Source organism: Diabrotica virgifera, chromosome 8, assembly GCF_917563875.1.
Source record: "Diabrotica virgifera virgifera chromosome 8, PGI_DIABVI_V3a".
Taxonomy (NCBI): Eukaryota; Metazoa; Arthropoda; class Insecta; order Coleoptera; family Chrysomelidae; genus Diabrotica; species Diabrotica virgifera.
In genome coordinates, this window is record NC_065450.1 from 104,865,984 (window position 1) to 104,885,615 (window position 19,632).

General features: G+C 32.1%; 1 protein-coding gene across 1 annotated transcript in view; it reads right to left on the reverse strand.

Annotated features, from left to right (window-relative positions):
* Positions 1-19,632, reverse strand: part of LOC114336326 (uncharacterized) — a 189,726-nt gene that overhangs the window by 98,386 nt on the left and 71,708 nt on the right. Inside the window, exons 3-4 of the mRNA XM_050658188.1 lie at positions 14,621-14,706; positions 12,430-12,642 (exon numbers count right to left, since the gene is read on the reverse strand). Coding sequence (XP_050514145.1) covers positions 12,430-12,642; positions 14,621-14,706 — 299 coding nt within the window. The remainder of the gene's footprint in view (positions 1-12,429; positions 12,643-14,620; positions 14,707-19,632) is intronic.

Below are 19,632 nucleotides of genomic sequence, written 5' to 3' on the forward strand. Positions count from 1 at the left end.
GTCATTATAGATAGCAGTGCGTGAAGGATTTAAAGTGTGCGTGAAATAACAATGTATTTTAAATGAGATTTACTTTTTCACACTGTTTTTTGGCACAATTTCATATAATAAAATATCCTTTACTTTCGCGTTGTCATGGCGATTACATTGTGAGCAATAAATTACAACAAAAGTTTTGACAGTTTTGTGGTTTGAAAGAAGTTAATGTTTAAATGTCAAAATTCTAAAAATTGTAGAATAGAAATGAATTCCAATGACGAAAACTTACAGTTTTTTTATTTGTTTATCGTAGATTAAATATTGTATAAATCTGTGCGTGAAGTACTTTTTGCGAACTTACGCGATGTATAGCACTCGCTCCGTTGTCGCTCGTGCTCTAATATAGTCGGTTCGCTAAACTCAGACATAAGTGTCTATTGATTTTAGTAAGTAATTTTTTCAATTTGATAAAATTGGCAAAAAAATAATTTACTAAATAGTTAATAATTACTAGGTAAATAGTTTGTAATTTTGCCAATCAAAAACAAAAAATTACTTACTAAAATCACTAGCCAGTTGTGTCTGAGTTTAGCGAACCGACTATATTATAAATTTCATAAATAACTATTATGAATAAGTTCGTAAAGTATGCTTTTTGCGAACGCACGCGATGTTTAGAGCACGAGCGACAGCGGAGCAAGTGCTATACATCGCGTAAGTTCGCAAAAAGTACCTACTTCACGCACAGTTTCATACAATATTTTATCTGCAATAAACAAATAAAAACCTGTAACTCTTCGTCACTGGAATTCATTTCTATTCTACAATTTTTAGAACTTTGACATTTAAAAACTCTAACTTCTTTCAAACCACAAAACTGTCAAAACTTTTGTTGTAATTTATTGCTCACAATGTCATCACCATGACAACGCGAAAGTTAAGGATATTTGATTATATGAAAGTGTGCCAAAAACAGTGCGAAAAAGTAAATCTCATTTAAAATACATTGTTACTTCACGCACACTTTAAATCCTTCACGCACTGCTATCTATAATGACAGTTTTCACAAACTAAAAACTTATACATAATATGAGATAAAGTAGATAAATTATTATTATAAAAGTCAAAAAGCGACGAAATCAAAGTTTAAAACCCCTCCTTCAAGACCCTGAAGAAATTTTTGTCATTATTTTATTACAAACCTGTTGTTTTTAATTCTTAACAATTAGCGCTATAGTCCATGCTGTATCGTCCCCCACGTTAGCGAAATTATTTCGATTAGATTTTTTTGAAAAAACCTTACTCAAAAAGAGGTCTTTGTAACGATGTCCACAGGGTTCCAGGCGGTGCTTTGGTCGAAAAATTGTTTAAACAATTTTTTAAACAAATTCACAAAAGTAATTTTTTCACTTCAAACAATTTTTTTTAGATAATTTGGGTCATTCTGAGCAAAAAAGGTCTCTTGTGATTTTTCTCTAAAATTGATTGTTGTCAAGTTATAATGCCATTTTCGCATTTTTCAAATCTTAAATCGCGTATAACTCGACAACAATCAATCTTAGAGAAAAATGACAAGGATCCATTTTTACTCAGAATGACCCAAATTATCTGAAAAAAAATTGTTCGAAATGAAAAACTTTTGTTGTGAATTTGTTAAAAAAAAATTGTTTGAACAACTTTTCGACCACGGCACCGCCTGGTACCCTGTGGATTTGTTATAAGTATTATTGTAATTTGTTATTGTTGTAAGTATTATGGTAGGTTTATGCAAAATAATCGAATCGGATTAATTTCGCTAACAGGGGCGACGATACAGTCCCGTCTAAAGGTACGATTTTACTGGCGCGGCTGGCTTGTAACGTAGTAAAAACAGTAAAAACGTACCTTAAATGAACAAAATTTGAAAATCGCGTTACCCTGGGTGCGCCATCCACAAAAAAGTGGGTTGTTGTGAGAAAAAATTTTCTCGGGTTAAGCTTAAACCCTCGATGTGTGACAAGATAGTCCAGCAGAATTGATTCAATAAAGCCCCTTAAACTTTATTTAATTAAGATTTGCTATGGTGTTGAAATGGTGTTATTTGTTTCTATTTTGCCTTATTTTAAGCACCTACTTACCTACCTTCAAAAAAATAAATAAAAAAAATTTAAGAAAAATATCTTCTGTGTGAAAGGTATATTTCCCAACAATATAAGGAGCAATTTCATCAGCCAGGATTAGGCTGGCCAATTTTGAAGATAACCAGGCCAATTTTTGCCTTGGCCCCCTAAATCTCCCGATCTTTCACCAATTGAACACGTCTGGGACATTAAGGAAAAAGTTAGCGTTCCTCCGTTGACTTCATCCTCTACCAACTCTAGCGTTACTTCGGCACAAGTTGAAAGTAGCTAGGAGTAAGATATCTCAAACGATCGTCTCATTCAGAGTATACCCAGTACCCAGACGTATTCTTGAGTAAAGAAGTCGTCGTGGAGCCATTTAGTATATATTTGTGTGATGTCAAGAAATTATCGAGATGATATTAAGTTCCAACAATGTTTTTCTGAATTAAAAAAAAAATATATACAAAAAATTGTATACATACACTTTGCACTGTCGGATCCACAAAGTGCAAATCTTGACTCACCAATAAAAAGAATATTAGCCCAGTCGGTATATTAGCCCAGTCTATATGCAAAGTAGTAGCAGACATTCTGGCTCTAATTCCAAATTCCCTTAATCTGTTTCTAACGGAATTGGCACTTATTCGAACATTACGAACTATGGGAAGGTCATTTCACAGTTGTCTAGCTGTGACATGATGTGTACGCAAGTATCCTCCACATTTTCTATACCTTCTTAAAGCTCTTGAAACGCTGGATTGGTGGATTCCCATAATATCAGCAAAATATTGCTGCGATCTGCCAAATAAAAAAGCATTATCAAAATGCCTTAAGGGGCGCCAAAATCCTTTTTTGCATACAGGCGCCAGTAGTTCTTACGGGGGCCCTGTCTTTAACGCTCGTATGGAGTGCTAAAAATTGCATTTTTAACACGGTTGTAGAAAAAATGTATTATTTTTCAACATTAATATCACAAGAGAGTGAAAATAAATTGAAAATAATGCGACAATGTTTCGAATACTTATTGCCTGGCAATAGATACGAGAGCCCGCAGGGCTCGAGTGACTATTGACGAATGGCAACGAGTTAGAGAAAAAAACTGGAGCATTGTTTTCTTATTTATTCTTACTATCTTGTGATGTTCGAAAGATTATTTTTAATATGTACTCACATACAAAATTCAAGTCTTGGTAAATTAACATTCAGTGACATTTATCACAATTAATATTTTACAGCTTGTCAAAGTGAAGAGCATGAGCTGGCTTATCAAATATTTAGACGAATATATCCATAAAATATTAGTTAAAACTATTTATAATAAAAAAATATGAAATTTTTTTTAAGAAACGCTTTTCTTTAGTTACGAGTGACTAAAATTAAAAATATTATAAAAAATCTACTAAAAAGCATCATCATCATTCACCATTCTCTTTGCCTTACCCCTATGCGGGGTCAGCTTCCCTAATTGCATTTCTCCACACAATTCTATCTTGGGTCATATCAATGTTAATCCCCTTTACCAACATGTCCTGCCTTATCGTCTCCCCCCAGGTCTTCTTTGGTCTTCCTCTCCTACTCCTTCCAGGAATCTGCACTTCAGCTATTCTTCGTATTGGGTGATTAACGTCTCGACGTTGAACATGACCAAACCATCTCAACCTATGCTCTCTCATTTTGACATCAATTGGTGCCACACCTAGACTTCCCCTAATATACTCATTTCTAATTTTATCCTTTTTTGTCACTCCACTCATCCATCTAAGCATTCTCATTTCCGCCACATGCATTCGTTGTTCCTCTTTCTTTTCACTGCCCAACATTCAGTTCCGTACATCATAGCCGGTTTTATGGCTGTTTTATAGAATTTTCCCTTCAACTTCATTGGAATTTTTCTGTCACACAACACACCACTCGCTTGTTTTCACTTCATCCCTAATTCTACTGCATGCATCTCCATCTATTTCTCCATTACTCTGTAATACCGATCCTAGGTACTTAAAACTATTGCTTTTTATAATCATTTCACCATCCAAAGATAACATTTTATTTGTAGTAACTCTATCGTTAAATGAACATTCCAAATACTCTGTTTTTGTCCTACTAAGTTTTAAACCTTTTTCCTCCAGAGCTTATCTGCACTGTTCCAGTTTTTGTTCTCTTTCACTATTTCCTACTAACACGACATCATCAGCATACATTAAGCACCATGGAATGTTACCCTGTAGTTTCGCTGTTATCTGGTCCAAAACTAATGAGAATAAATACGGACTAAGCACAGAGCCTTCGTGCAATCCTACTTTCACATGAAATTTATCAGTCTTTTCCACACCTGTCCTAACACTAGTCGTTACTCCTTCATACATATCCCTCACAATCTTTACATATTCACCAGGGACTCATTTCTTATTGAGTGCCCACCACAGAATCTCTCGAACTCTATCATATGCTTTCTCAAGATCAATGAATACCATATGAGCGTTTGTTTCTTTACTCCTGTATTTTTCCATCAACTGTCTTATAATGAGAATTGCATCTGCTGTTGATCTACCCTGCATAAAGCCAAATTGATTCTCGGATATTTCGGTCTCTTCACGTATCCGTCTATCAATTACTCTTTCCCATATTTTCATGGTGTGGCTAAGAAGTTTTAGAGCCCTGTAGTTTGTACATTGTTGTATATCTCCCTCGTTTTTGTAAACAGGTACCAGTATACTGCTTCTCCATTCATCTGGCATTTGTCCAACTTAGATAATTCTATTAAATAGATCTGCTAGCCACCTTGTTCCTGTCTCTCCCAATGCTCTCCATACTTCCCCAGGAATATCATCTGGTCCTACCGCTTTTCCTTTCTTTATTTTTTGAAGCGCTTGAGCCACTTCCTCGTTTGTTATTTTAGTGATCATTGCAGTAGCTGCTACTGTCTCCGTTGACTTTACAGACTGTCTGTCAAATTCTTCATTTAATAAGCTGTCAAAGTACTTTCTCCATCTCTTTTTGACATCCCTTTCGTGAACTAGTATTTTATTATTTTCATCTCGGATACATCTAATCTGATTAAAATCTTTTGCTTTCTTTGCTCTCTGTTCTATTCTATTCGTGTATTATTCCCGCGAATGTATATTATGTCTGCAAATTTTCATTCATTTGCACTTAAGAAAAGGCAGTCAAATTAACGTCTAAACATTTGACATAAACGATTGAACTAAAGAAAAGCGTTTAATAAATACAGTTTTATTTATGAAATAATCTTACCGAATTAAACTCGAGCGCTTAAAATTGGCGATTTACATTGCCCTCGTGACAATTTGACATTAGATGGAGAACTATATAAGTTTAAAGACTAGGTTTTCACTCTAATGGCATATAAAACAACATAATGCTATTCTACACCCCACCAGAATGAAAACAATGGGAACCTTCTCTGGTTGGTGGGGTGTAGAATCAGGCCCGACCAGAGGGGGGCAGGGGGGGCAAAATCCCCGGGGCCCGGGGCCCAAGGGGGCCCGGGCCCGGCCGTTAGCAAATTTAAAAAAATTCCTTTTATTAAAATATTTTACAACAGATTGAATTTGCTTGCGGTTTTAATTATGAAATTATTATTTTTTTTTGGATGTTGAGAGTAGTAATATAGAGAGCCTAATTGATGATTTAAGTGCCTTAAGAAATAACTGGGACAAGATATTGTCTGAATGCAAACATGTTGCAAATGCTTATAGTATCGAACCGGAACTCTCCACTTCCCGTGCGAGAAAGAGGAAGACTTTTCACGATGAAACAGCTACAGAAGATGTAATGTTAAATTTATCCCCGGAAGAACGCTTCAAAACAGAAGTTTTTTACACAATAATTGATGTTTTGGTGGCCAACCTGAAAACGAGGTTCACAGCACTGAGAGAAATCGTAATCGTAGGCCGACGTTCACAGCACTAGAAAAGTTATGTTGTAACTAACAGTTCTATTGTAAATAATAAAAAACAAAGTTTAATTGTTAAAACTGTTTTAATTTTCTTCCTTCCTGTGTCAATAGCATGAGTGTTCACTATTACATATCCCAGTTTATGAGTTATCAGATTTTTGGGAATTTTCGTTCAACTGGGTTTGGGGGGGGGGCGGCCGGGTCTCATCCCCGGGGCCCGGCCTGGCTCTGGGCGGCCCTGTGTAGAATAGCATTATGTTGTTTTATATGCCATTAGAGTGAAAACTTAGTCTTTTTGCTAGCAGTTGCCGCTAGGGCATCTATGCCATTTCGTTCGTTGCAATCCGGGACTGCACGCTGGGGTTTGTTTTGGTTGGATCAGGGAGAGCAGCATATGTGCCTCCTGATGAGAGACTAATAAGTTTCGAAACCGGTAGGGGTGCTTGCAGCACTCTCTGATTGGACTAGAATATGGTTCGGCTGTGTTTTCGTTTTGCAACGAAATTGAAAATGGTTATTCATTTTTTTTATATAAGTTTATTTTGGTTAATTTTCTTAAATGTGACAGATGTCAAAACTATAAAACTCGTAAATAAACAGAAACAAAATATTTAGGATAAGCTCAAAATTTTGGTCCAATGCTATTGAAATGCATTCATATTTTTGGTATACTGAGAAAACTAATAAACATTTTTGAAAAATTTAAACTCAGAATGAAGGATTACATTATTACCGAGGGCCGAAAGTCCCTTAGAATAAACAAAAAGTTTCTTTTGAATGAAATATTTGAAATTAAAAATCGCACTAAATTTTCTCTTTTTTTCACCCCTGTAATTTATTAAAATAAAAATTATAAAAGATTTCAGGGACTTTCGGCCCTCGGTAATTATGTAAGCTTTCATTCTGCGTTTAAATTTTTCAATTTTCAAAAATACTTCTTACTTTTCTCAGGATTCTAAAAAAAATTAATGCATTTAAATAGAATTGGACCAAGATTTTGCGCATATCTCCTTAAAAATTAATCTCAGTATAATAATGTAAGTCGATTATTCCCAGTATAATAATAATCTGATTGGAGAGAATTAAACACGTGATGAAAAATCTTACTATCTATATGATTGGAAATTAAAATCATTATAATATCATTGACTGTAATAATCATTACAGTCAATTGTCAGTAGCGTAATTAATCCCATATAAAGATAATATTTTTTATACAGTTTTGTTTGGATTTTTTTTTAAATAACTTACTAATATCGTTTTACATGGTTCATATTCGAGATTTTTACCTGCACAAAGTAATTAACTCAAATGCCAAATAGATAAATAATTAAAGAAAAAATAAAAAATAATTAAATTTCTTAAATTTTAACTGATTGTTTTTAGAAGCACTAAAATAGGCATTAATTAATATTTATTTGTGAATTTAGCTTAAGTGGTAATTTTGTTATTGAAAAGATAAAAAAAATTAAAGAATTTGTGGAAAACGAGTGAATCACTATTAGTGGAGTCACTAAAGGTGGATATGAGCTATTACCTCCGATTTCGTTGAAGCTTCATCGATTTACATGAAAATTGGTGAGTGGTTAGAGGATATCTCAAGGAACAAAGGTGACATGGTGCCAACTTGCGCTTTTATCCTGGGGGTGGATGCCTCCCCTTCTCGGGGGTGAAAATTATTTTATTAAAAATAACCGCATAATTCGATAGAGGGACAAATTTCAAGCAAAATATGTTATATAAAGTTATTAAAATAAATCAAAACTTTTTAAGTTATTAATGATCAAAAATTTTCAGTTTTCACAAAAAAGTTATTATTATCAAAATTGAAGCTAATAAAAAATGAAATCAACCTTATACCTACTAGAAAAACCTTTTAATGTCAACCAAAAGTGAGTTATAGGTAATTGAATGTACATTTTTTCGGCGAGTAAAAAACTCTAAATATTCAAGCTGAAATAACGGGACATTGATGCATTTTATAACATAAACTTATTAAATATTTGTCAAAGTACTTAAAAATATCTATCAAATAAGCCCCCGAACATCGTTAAAATTTATGCTCCAAAATTTTTTCAAAATTTATCTTTTAAAATTTTTTCAAAAAATGTTATTGTTTTTTTTTTTAATAACTCCGTTCGTGTTTACGATATTAGGTTTATCTAAAAACTGTTTGAAAGTTAATTCCAAGTGCTATTTAAGCACGTTAAACCTAATCTTTTAAACCCCTTACTTTTTTAAGAATAAAAGGTTAAATGGTCCCGGTTGCATGGTTCCCACAGCAAAATTTAAGATTTAAACGTTTCTATCTCGGTTATTTTTTACCCTATAGAAATAGTAAAACAAGTAAAATATTTGGCATAGAAAAAACTAAAATTTGGTTATATATAATTTTTTACGTATATTGAGTATTTTTGGAGTATTATCAAAAGAATATGAGAATTACAATAATTTTAGAAATTATGAGTTTTTTAAATTATATCTTTTTGTCAAAAATTTGCATTCTAAACCGGTCAAAATTATCGAAAACATTACTTATGCTAATATAAAGAAGTTCTTGTAAGGATTACTATAAATTTAAATTTTTGTGGAAATGGCGTATATTTAATTTTTCACTTTTTCCTAAAAAATTCGAAATGGTTCTTTTATTTTCATTATAACTTACTTAATTTTGACGCTATTAACTTGTTCTGAAGCTCATTTGATAGGTATTCCGAAGTACATTTACAAATGTTTAGCAGGAATATTTTATACATTGCATCGTTTTCCCGTTATTTAAGCTTGAATACTTAGATTTGAGTACTCGTCGAAAAAAAAAAACACATTCAATTGCCAATAACTCACTTTGAACTAACATTAGTTTAGTTCTTTATATGAGGAATGTATTCAATGTTTTATTATCTTCAATTTCAGTAATATCAACTTTTTTGTAAAAGCTTATAGATTTGATTTATACGTGAAAAACCGATTTAAAACATGCATTTTTTACGAAAAAGTAAAATCTTTGGTGTTTAATAACTCAAAAAGTGTTTTTTTCTAACTCAAAAAGTGTTGAAATATTTTAACAACTTTATATAACAAATTTTGCTTATAATTTGTCCCTCTATCGACTTATGGTATTATTTTTAATAAAATAATTTTCACCCCTGAGAAGGGGTGGCATCCACCCCCCAAGGTAAAAGTGCAAGTTGGCATCATGTCACCTTTGTTCCTTGAGGTATCCTCTAATTACTTACCAATTTTCATGAAAATCGATGGGGGTTCAACGAAATCGGAGGTGAAAACCTTCAGTGACTGCACTATATTAAGTTTAGTCATAGGCATATAAAATAATAAAATGCTTTTCTTTATACTTTAATGTTTCTTATCTCTATACTTTCAAGTATCATTATTATACAGGGTGAGTCATGAGGAACTGTACATACTCCTACCTCGTATAGAGGCCCCTATGAGGAATAACAAATGACCATTAAAAAGTGTCTGCTCCCATTGTTTAATAATATACAGGGCGAGTTTCGCATTTTGACAGAAATTTGTATTCGTCATAATTTTTGAACGGTCAGATCGATGTGTCTCTTATTTTGGTCAATCGTTACACTATTACCACCTAATCAACTGATTTATTCAAACTAGAAAAAAATCAGGTCCGGCTTCAAAAAAATTAGTTCGTTTGGGTCTTAGAAAAAATTTCACCCTGTATACGCTTTTTGCAAACTATAATATGAATTTTACAAATTAGACAATTAGGCAATTAAAATGACATATTTATTTTTTTCCCCACACGATTACTTAATTTTTTATAAAAAAATCAAATTTGAGTATGAATTAAAAGTTTGGTAAAGTGAACCATAAATTAAAAAAAAAATAACTTTTATTACAAAAATTAATTTTTTTTGAACAAATATTTAACTTATGTTACCACCCAATCAACTGATTTATACAAACTAGAAAAAAATCAGGCCCGGATTTAAAAAATTTGTTCGTTTCGGTCTTAAAAAAAATTTCACCCTGTATACGCTTTTTGAAAACTCTAATATGAATTTTACAAATTAGACAAATAGGCAATTCAAATGGTATATTTATTTTTTCCCCACACGATTACTTAATTTTTTATAAAAAAATCAAATTTGACTATGAATAATTAAAAGTTTGGTAAAGTGAACAATATTTACTAGAAACCAGATTTAAAAAAATTAACTTTTATTACAAAAATTAATTTTTTTTTGAACAAATATTTAATTTATGTTACCACCCAATCAACTGATTTATTCAAACTAGAAAAAAATCAAGCCCGGATTTAAAAAATTAGTTCGTTTTGGTCTTAGAAAAGATTTCACCCTGTATACGCTTTTTGAAAACTCTAGTATGAATTTTACAAATTAGACAAATAGGCAATTAAAATGGCGTATTTATTTTTTCCCCACACGATTATACTTAATTTTTTATTAAGAAATCAAAGGACATCGCACACATCTTATGGAAAATATAATGTCACTCAAATTCAATAAAATTTATACGATAAGATTCGTTTTAATATAACGATCAATTCTTGTCATTGCGCCAACTCTTAATTATGATTAATTACGGCGCAAATTGCAATTAAAGTTTATCGAAATCACATTTTTGGAGTCCATAAAATGTTAGTTTACAATCATTATTGCTCTGAGTGCTATTCATAACAGCTTAAATCCCGCTGGGCCTAAGCGGATTAGTGAAACTAATCCGCTGATTTATGGAGTACCGAAAATCTGGGTATTTTAAAATATTTTTTCTCGCTCTAACTTTGTACCTACCCATTTGATTTCAGATTTATTTATATCAATTTCTGCTCTTATTTTTGAAAATAGAGAGTTGGCGCAATGATAAGATTTGATCGTTAATTTAAAACGAATCTATTGGTATAAATTTTATTGAATTTGAGTGACATTATATTTTCCATAAGATGTGCTTTGTCAAAATCGGAATTTTGCCATAAAAATAAAAAAAAATTAAACAACGTTTTTCTCAAAATTAAAAGCTTCACCTTTTTCTTTTTCTATACCACGTCTAGATCTAAAACCCATAACACTTCTCTTTGGACTATATAGTTTAACATAGACGTGATCAAATAGATAAATCTTAAATTTTTTCACATAATTTTTGCGATTTAACTTTGCAATTCACGAATCTGCACCTTTTATTTTTAAAAATTCATAACTTTTATGAGAAGAAGACGGAAAGTCTACAACAATTTTCATATTCACATTCAATATTCAAATTTCAGAAAAAAAATATTAAAATGGAACAGAGTAGTAGCGAGTTAAACCGTGATTTCTTTTTTTTTTAGTTTTAGGTTAAAATTCCGATTTTGACAAATTTGATTTTTTAATAAAAAATTAAGTAATCGTGTGGAGAAAAAAATAAATATGCCATTTTAATTGCCTATTTGTCTAATTTGTAAAATTCATATTAGAGTTTTCAGAAAGAGTATACAGTATGAAATTTTTTCTAAGACCAAAACGAACTAATTTTTTAAATCCGGGCCTGATTTTTTTCTAGTTTGTATAAATCAGTTGATTGGGTGGTAACATAAATTAAATATTTGTTCAAAAAAAATTAAGTTTTGTAATAAAAGTTATTTTTTTTAAATCTATGGTTCACTTTACCAAACTTTTAATTCATACTCAAATTTGATTTTTTTATAAAAAATTAAGACCCAAACGAACTAATTTTTTTGAAGCCGGACCTGATTTTTTTCTAGTTTGAATAAATTAGTTGATTAGGTGGTAATAGTGTAACGATTGACCAAAATAAGAGAGACATCGATATGACCGTTCAAAAATTATGACGAATACAAATTTTATTAAACATATTATATATATATATATATATATATATATATATATATATATATATATATATTAAGTATATTATTAAACAATGGGAGCCGACACTTTTTAATGGTCATTTGTTATTCCTCATAGGAGCCTCTACACGAGGTAGGAGTATGTACAATTCGTCATGACTCACCCTGTACTGTATGTCTACAATTTATAGTTGGTATAATCACAGGTAATAAAAATGACAATTTAGATAGCAATTTTAATTAAATGTAGTATTTACGTTTTAAGTTCTGTACCATCTGTGAATAAGTCGATAACTCAAAAATGCAATTTTTCGGTATGGCCATTTTAAACATTTTATTAGTTTTGAAGAATAAAAATTTAAGATTTGACTTATCCACTTATTCACGGTCTGCACCATCTGTGAATACGTCGATAACTCAAAAATGCAAACTTTTCGGTATGGCCATTTTAAACATTTTATTAGTTTTGAAGAATAAAAAATTTAAGATTTGACTTATCCACTTATTCACGGATGGTACAGAGTTGATCTTAAAGATTTGGGATCAGCAATTCTCTTAAACAAAAACTAAAAAACCAAAGTTCTTACCTATGTTGGCTTTCAGTGAGATTCTTTAAAGGCTTGGCAGTTTCTTCTAACAGGGCCACACCAAGTAACCGGTGAGCTTCAGCTTTCGTCTCTAGTTCTAAAGCTACAGCTTTCCACGATTCGTTTAAGCCACCAACTCCTTCTCGACAAGCGCGAGACAGCTTGGTGCTCAGTTTTGAAAGGCTTTTGGCGTATTGGGTTTCAGCTTCAGCTCTGAAAGGGTAAAACCGTCATAAGATTTTTATATTAAACTTATGAACTTATAGACTCGAGAAGAACGAATACTGTGAGAGAATGTGCAGGGACATAGACAACATGATAGGGTATAACAGATCAACGGAAGCATGGAAAAAATAAAAAAACAGAAGTAATAAACGAAGGAAAAATATCATATAGATAATTACATCAAAAGAGTGGACAAATCATTACCCGAAAATTATGGCAGGAGAATATATATGACAGATGAGGGAGGAAGCAAGATATAACTAAACCACTAAAGAACGCCCAAAGTCACAAAGCACCAGGACCAGGCAACATAAAAATGGAACTGCTAAAATTTGGAGGCGCAAGGGTCGTATCCTTTATACGAGTGTTATTCAATAAAATTGAAGCAAGAACGGAGATTACAGATTAGTGAAATCATGTCCTTCATTTTCAAAAAGGTTACAAAAGGTTAACAAATAACGAGAGAAGGATCAGTGTAATGTCTTCAATAGCAAGAATCTTTTCCACACTTATAAAAGAAAAAATAAACAGCACAAGGACCATTTCGGCAAAGAACAAGCCGGATTCCGAAAAGTCAGATCACGTCTAGATAATTTATTCATTATCAGACAAGTAATAGAAAAGAATAAAAAGAAAAAAATTTAGGCATATTTTGCTCTTTATTGACTTGGAGAAAGCAATAGATTTCCCAGGAAACAACTGTGGGAAGCAATGAGAATGCACGTTAGAGAGAAGTGGGTGAATATAACACAAAGACTGTATAAAGAAACACAGGTGCAAATAAAGTTAGGCAATACAATAACAAAAACAATCATGGCAACAAAAGGCAACAGGGATGTGATTTATCACCTACACTTTTTACCATATACATCGATCAGGCTTTGAAAAGATTGTAAAGAAAATGTGGAACAATGGGCATACCAGTACACGAGAATATATTGCGATCACTACTTTTCGTGATGACCATTCATGTTTGATCAAGAAGTAGATCAAGAAATTAAAGAAAGAGTTGAGGTAAGGGGACTCAAGATAAATATGCGTTAATAAAAGAATGAATACTTATGGTATTGGATCCGAGGTTCAGATTTGAACTTCAGTTTACAAGAGACCATTAGACCAGTTGTAAGACTTTCAAGTGTTTAGGGTCAATGCTAGGCCGAGATGGTACTTGAATGGAAGATATAGAAATGAATATAGCACCGGGAAAACAAGCCACGAAAGTACTCCATGGAGTGATATGAGCAGAGCCAAGAGCCATTCAGTGGTACAGGCATGTACAACAAATATCAGAGCACGGTGGCTGAAATGAATATTGGACTGGGACTCGCCGGCGCCGGGAAGAAGACGGAGAGGAAGACCTGCTATGAGAAGGAAAACCTACAAAGGAAATGCCATGATAGACAGAGGCCTCAGAGGAGGTGACTGGAAGAATATGACTGTGACTGTGGAGGAAGAAAATGGCAAACTCATAATGGGAAAAAGCCGAAGAAGAAGAAGATGAATTTATAGTCAAACATAAATGCAAGAATAACTAAAAAATACCATTTAAGTGCGAAACAGAACAGTTTATATCCTAAAAATATTGAAGCTTACAATATAATTTATAATACGACGATAGAGATTAAACATGAATGCATAAAAGCCACAGGAATTGCAGCGTACCAAACCATTACGTCAAAGCGAAGAGTACATAATGAGGCATTTTAGTACTATATTGATAGTTTTTAAATCCAATTTGTCAATTATTTTTAAAATGAAAACGAAAAGAAAAAAAATAAATTACGATAGAGATACGTAAGAAACCAAGCTGTAAACTAAAATAACCAAGAATATTTTGTAGATAAAGTTAAACAATGTACAATTGTACAAAACGTAAAGAAAGATACATTTTAAAGAAAAATCATGGATAATTAACATTTATCTCCAAAATATTATTCTACAAGGGTGTTACAATATATCTACTAACCTTTCATGTAGAATCTGCGATAATTCTTTGCAAAAATCACCACCTTGTTTGACATACCTTCGCAAATCTTCAAAACCATTCTGCCCCTAAAAATGGAAGAAAATAATATTAGTACTGAAATGATGAAAAATAAGTATTTAATTTATTATTTATTTACAAGGAAGGCTTGTAAGTTTTAAAAAGCAGAAAAGTTATTGAAATAGGTACCTATTTATATGGGAGGTATGCGAGAACGTGTCAGAGTGTTTCAAATATTCCACAAATTAAAAATTTTGAGCTCGTTACACTGGGCAGAAATTTAATATTTTAGTGAGGGGGGGGGCTGAGTCACTACTTGGAAAAAGGGATATTGAATCGATCTTTGCGGCAGAATTACGAGCTATTTATCAGCTTTCAAAGTGATAATACAGTTTCGATTTTTGAGCTCATCCCCTTCACCCCCAAATAACCCTTTAATTGATTAAACTTGCTAAAAATTGCTGAGAAAAATTAAAATACATATATCGTATCGCGGATATAATTCGTATAGATTATACAGATTAAGCGATCAAATTTCGGAACATAGCATTGACGACATGGGTAGTTGAACTGCATTTAACATAGTGGACCAATATAAAACTTCGACACACAGAAATCCATACCACGTTGATACACATTGTATAAAATATCGTTCAACTATATTATGTCTCCTTTGAGGAGGTGATATAGCCCATAGCGCCGCCCAACGTCAAGGCAACCTATTATAGGTTGCCAAGCGACCTATAATAATCCGATTTGCGGATATTTTTGAGAGTTATATCTCCTTCGTATCTTCGTATAAATCGGATATTTGCCTATATTTTTCAGTGTAACTACCAATCTACTACAACAGACTAATAACAAAAATATACTTAATGGTTTGTAGTTATTTCCTTTCTTTTCTGTAAATATTTTAAAGGTTATTACAGCTTTTTTGAGAGAAATATCTAGAGAAATGCGATTGACAACACTGCCCAAACGTCCCGCTGCTTAGAAAAGGAACGATTCTTGTGGCTTGTCTAAGGAAACTTGCATGTCCGCACAGCCCCAAGAATTAGGCAATCCAAACCACGTGATTTTTAATGACAGGACGTATGGCAGGCAATTCAGCGTTGCCAGAGTTGTTAAAATTGTACCAATTTGATACAATTAACAACCAAACTTTTGATACTAAAGTCTCCTAAAGTAAAAACCTAAAATTTTGTGGCATAAGAAATTTGCTTCAAATAATATTAAACGACGTTTTTTTAAGTTTTTGTACAAAATGTGTTGGTTTAGTACTTTGTGTCACTATTCCAGTCATTCCGGTGCATTTACAAAAAATTCTCTGGCAACACTGCACACAAGCGATTTTATTGGATACTTTATTTAAATTAAAATTTCAAATTTAAGATATAATGTGGTATTACTAAGTACCTAAAATAATAAAATATATATTACCCCGATGATTTTACCTAAAATCTATTTTAGGGATGCTCAATATTATTTTTTATTAAACTTATAAAACATACAATTTGTTAACCTAGCTTTCTTCAATCTTCCAAATTACTTAGTTAAAACTTTTTAACTACTTATTAAAGTTTATTGACGTAAGCAATATTTGTTACTATGTCACAGAAGTATTTAGCAATACTTACATGGACATAAAATACGAAAATTACTTTAAAATACTAAAATAACACGCCTTCAATGTATTGCATGCCAATCGCCAGACATATTGGAATAGTTTGACAGATCGTTGGATTCCCTAATTATAATTGTTAACAAGCACAAACCGATTGAACATCTAACTTTTTACGTATACGCAGTACGAATAGATTAATTATTATAATTTTATGGATATGTACTTAAAACAATTTCACCTAAAATACATCAAAATTTTAATAATTCTATATAATAGGTAAGTACAGTAACTCCTTCAGTCATAATCGTCGCAGATCTTTACATAATTATATGAAACTTCGTAAGAAGTCATGTTAATAGATTGAAATCTTTACCATTTATAAAAGCATACAGTCATACAGTCTTTTTCTATTTATTTATAAAAGCAACTTATTATTTACATGAAATATTGATTAATACTGACAACTAATATTTATACAAATCTTCATTCATTTTAGAGAAAAACCTTTAAATGGAGGCCCTTTAGGGCCTTAAAGAATAAAAAATTTATTTTTACAATAAATAATGCAATGGCAAAAAATATCCATTTTGGACATTTCGCGGGATATTTTGCAACAATAAATTAACGAAATTAAACTTGCCCTAGCACAAAATGTGGCTTTTTTAATTTACTACAACTTTCTATTTAAAAGTTTTTCTCTAAAATGGAAGTTTTTTTATAAATGTTAATTATCAGTATTAATCAAGATTTCATGTAAATAATAAGTTGTTTTTATTCGCGATGTTAAGTCACAATGACGACCATAGAAAAAAGTGTTGTGTGATGACGACCTTTCGTGGATTTCGGCTGAACTAATATATTGAAGGTGTTTTTCCTCTTTTTCTTTTTATTGGTCTGATATAATATAATGCGCGTTTTTAATGTCAAATCGTTGTCAAATTTTGAAATTTCAAACGCGCGAAAAAATATTCATTGTTCATTTTTATAAATAATTGGTGGCTAATATAAAATTATTAATATGTCGATGTCGGTTCGGTTATAATCCTTGGGATGCGAACGTGCAAGTCTAAATGAAGCGGTTTTCTGGCGGTTTTGCTTTTGACTAGTTAGTTGTTATTAATAGTCAGGTTCAGTGTTACCAGATCTCCTGTTTTAGCAGGAGATCTACTGTTTTCGTACTTCTTCTCCTGTTTTCAATCTCAAATCTTCTGTTATATTTTCCACTAGAATATAGTATGTTGGTATTACATTTGAGGGATTATTTAGCGTTATCAGACAAGTTTAAACATTTTTTGTGAAACCTGAATTTAAGCTTTGTTCGTGGAGACAATCCATCACTGGTTTCTGACTGATTCGCATGCGCAGTTCCGTTTTCAAGCGCTTGAAAACGGAACTGCGCATGCGAATCAGGCAGAAACTAGTCATGGACTCAACAATGGACTGTCTTGCTTCAGTTCTATTAATTACTGCTTAATTAATTAAATAATTAATTACTTAATTAATGGGCTTGAAAAATAGCCGTAAAATAGTTATTTTGTTCAATTTAACTACATTTTATTGTTTTATTTGAAATTATTAAAAATCTGTTTTCTACTGTTTTTTATGTCCTATTCTACTGTTACGAGAAATTTTCATCTGGCAACACTGGTCAGGTTAGTCTAGCTTCTCCACTTCGCAGTGTTACTAGCGGAAAAGTCCGTAGCGTGAAAATAAAATAATTTCGTAAATACATTAAAAATGTATGAATATGAGGAAAAATTCCAAATTTTAGCTTGGTATTTTGGAGGTCGCTCGAGTCGAGATATAGCAGATAATTTATTCGTTGTTAACGAATTCGTTGTTGATAAATTTCGTAGATGTGGATGTATTCAAAACTGCCACAAGTGTAACAATCTTGGTGAACCACCTATTGGTCAAAAGAGTGGACAACGTATAAATAAAGAAATTAATGTTTGTGGTGCTGTTGAAGCCAGTCAACTGTGTCCAAGCAGGGAAATTGCTGAACAAGTAAACTTAAGCCAAAGGACTGTTGAGGTATTTTAAAAAGGAATGGATATCGATGCTATATATACGGTTCAAACAACTCAAGAACTTTTTCCTGAGGACAATACTAGACGAATGGTATTCTGTGAAGATATGATGGAAAAGCAAAATGCTCACCAAAATTTTTTAAACAACATTTTATTTCTTGACGAGTCGACATTTTCTCTTCACAGAAAACACAATTCGTCCATTGTTCGATATTGGTCTCGGGAAAATAAACAATACCCACAAAAACTTTTTGATTATGTATTTTGTATGTATTTTGGGTGATTATGTAATAGTTCCCTCTTTTATTGAGGGCAACCTCAACGGCACTAAATACCTCGAACTGCTTCAAAATCAAATTGTTTCGGCAATTCAGCAACTTCCTAATATGAATCTTGGAGATATTTGGTACCAGCATGACGGATGTCTCAGTCATAATACAAGGGCAGTTACCGAATATCTCCAAAGCACACTTCCAAACCGGTTAATTGCAACAAACGGTACAATCAAGTGGCCTCCAAGATCAGCAGATCTCTCCCCAAATGATTTCTTTTTTTAGGGCTTTCTTAAATAAAATCTTTAGGTATCGGCACAATTTTGAACGTGCCCAAAATTTAATGGAGTTAAGAGCGAAAATTATCCAATATTGTGCTGAGATTACGCCAGATCAACTCAGACATACAAGAGCACCTTTGTATGATAGATTCACCCAATGTTCATACATATGTTCAAGGTGGATTATTTGAAAATTTACTTTTTTACTAATTTTGTGCCTAAATAGGTTTTTAAGAGTTTAATCTTTTAAGTTTTTTTTAGAGTGTATTCTTTGTTTTTTTTACGAAATTATTTTTTATTTACCAAAACTTTGCGGCAAAAAAGAACCACACATTTATTTTATTAAGAAAAAATATTTGTAAATCGATTTAACAAATAATTTTTCAAAACGTACTAGGAACGTAAAAATGCGCGTTTGAAATAATAATTTATCCACATGTCCTCCCAACGATCATTGATTGATTACTGATTATAGATAAAGAATATAATATTACTGACAATACTGACTAGTGACTAGTAGTGATTTTAATAACCGGCAAAATAACGCAAAAAGATCGAAAACATATTAGGTTGTGAGATAAAAAGAAATGAAACTAGTGGAGGTGGAAGATTTACCGATAAAAACCTATAAACTTGCATTATATTAAATTTATTGTTTCCCACCTTTAGACATATCGGAGGAGTATGTCAACTAAAACTGTCACTGTCACAGTGGCAGTTGCCAAACTCGTCCGATATGTCTATAGGTTGGAAACAATAAGTAGAATGTAAATCTATAGGTTTTTAT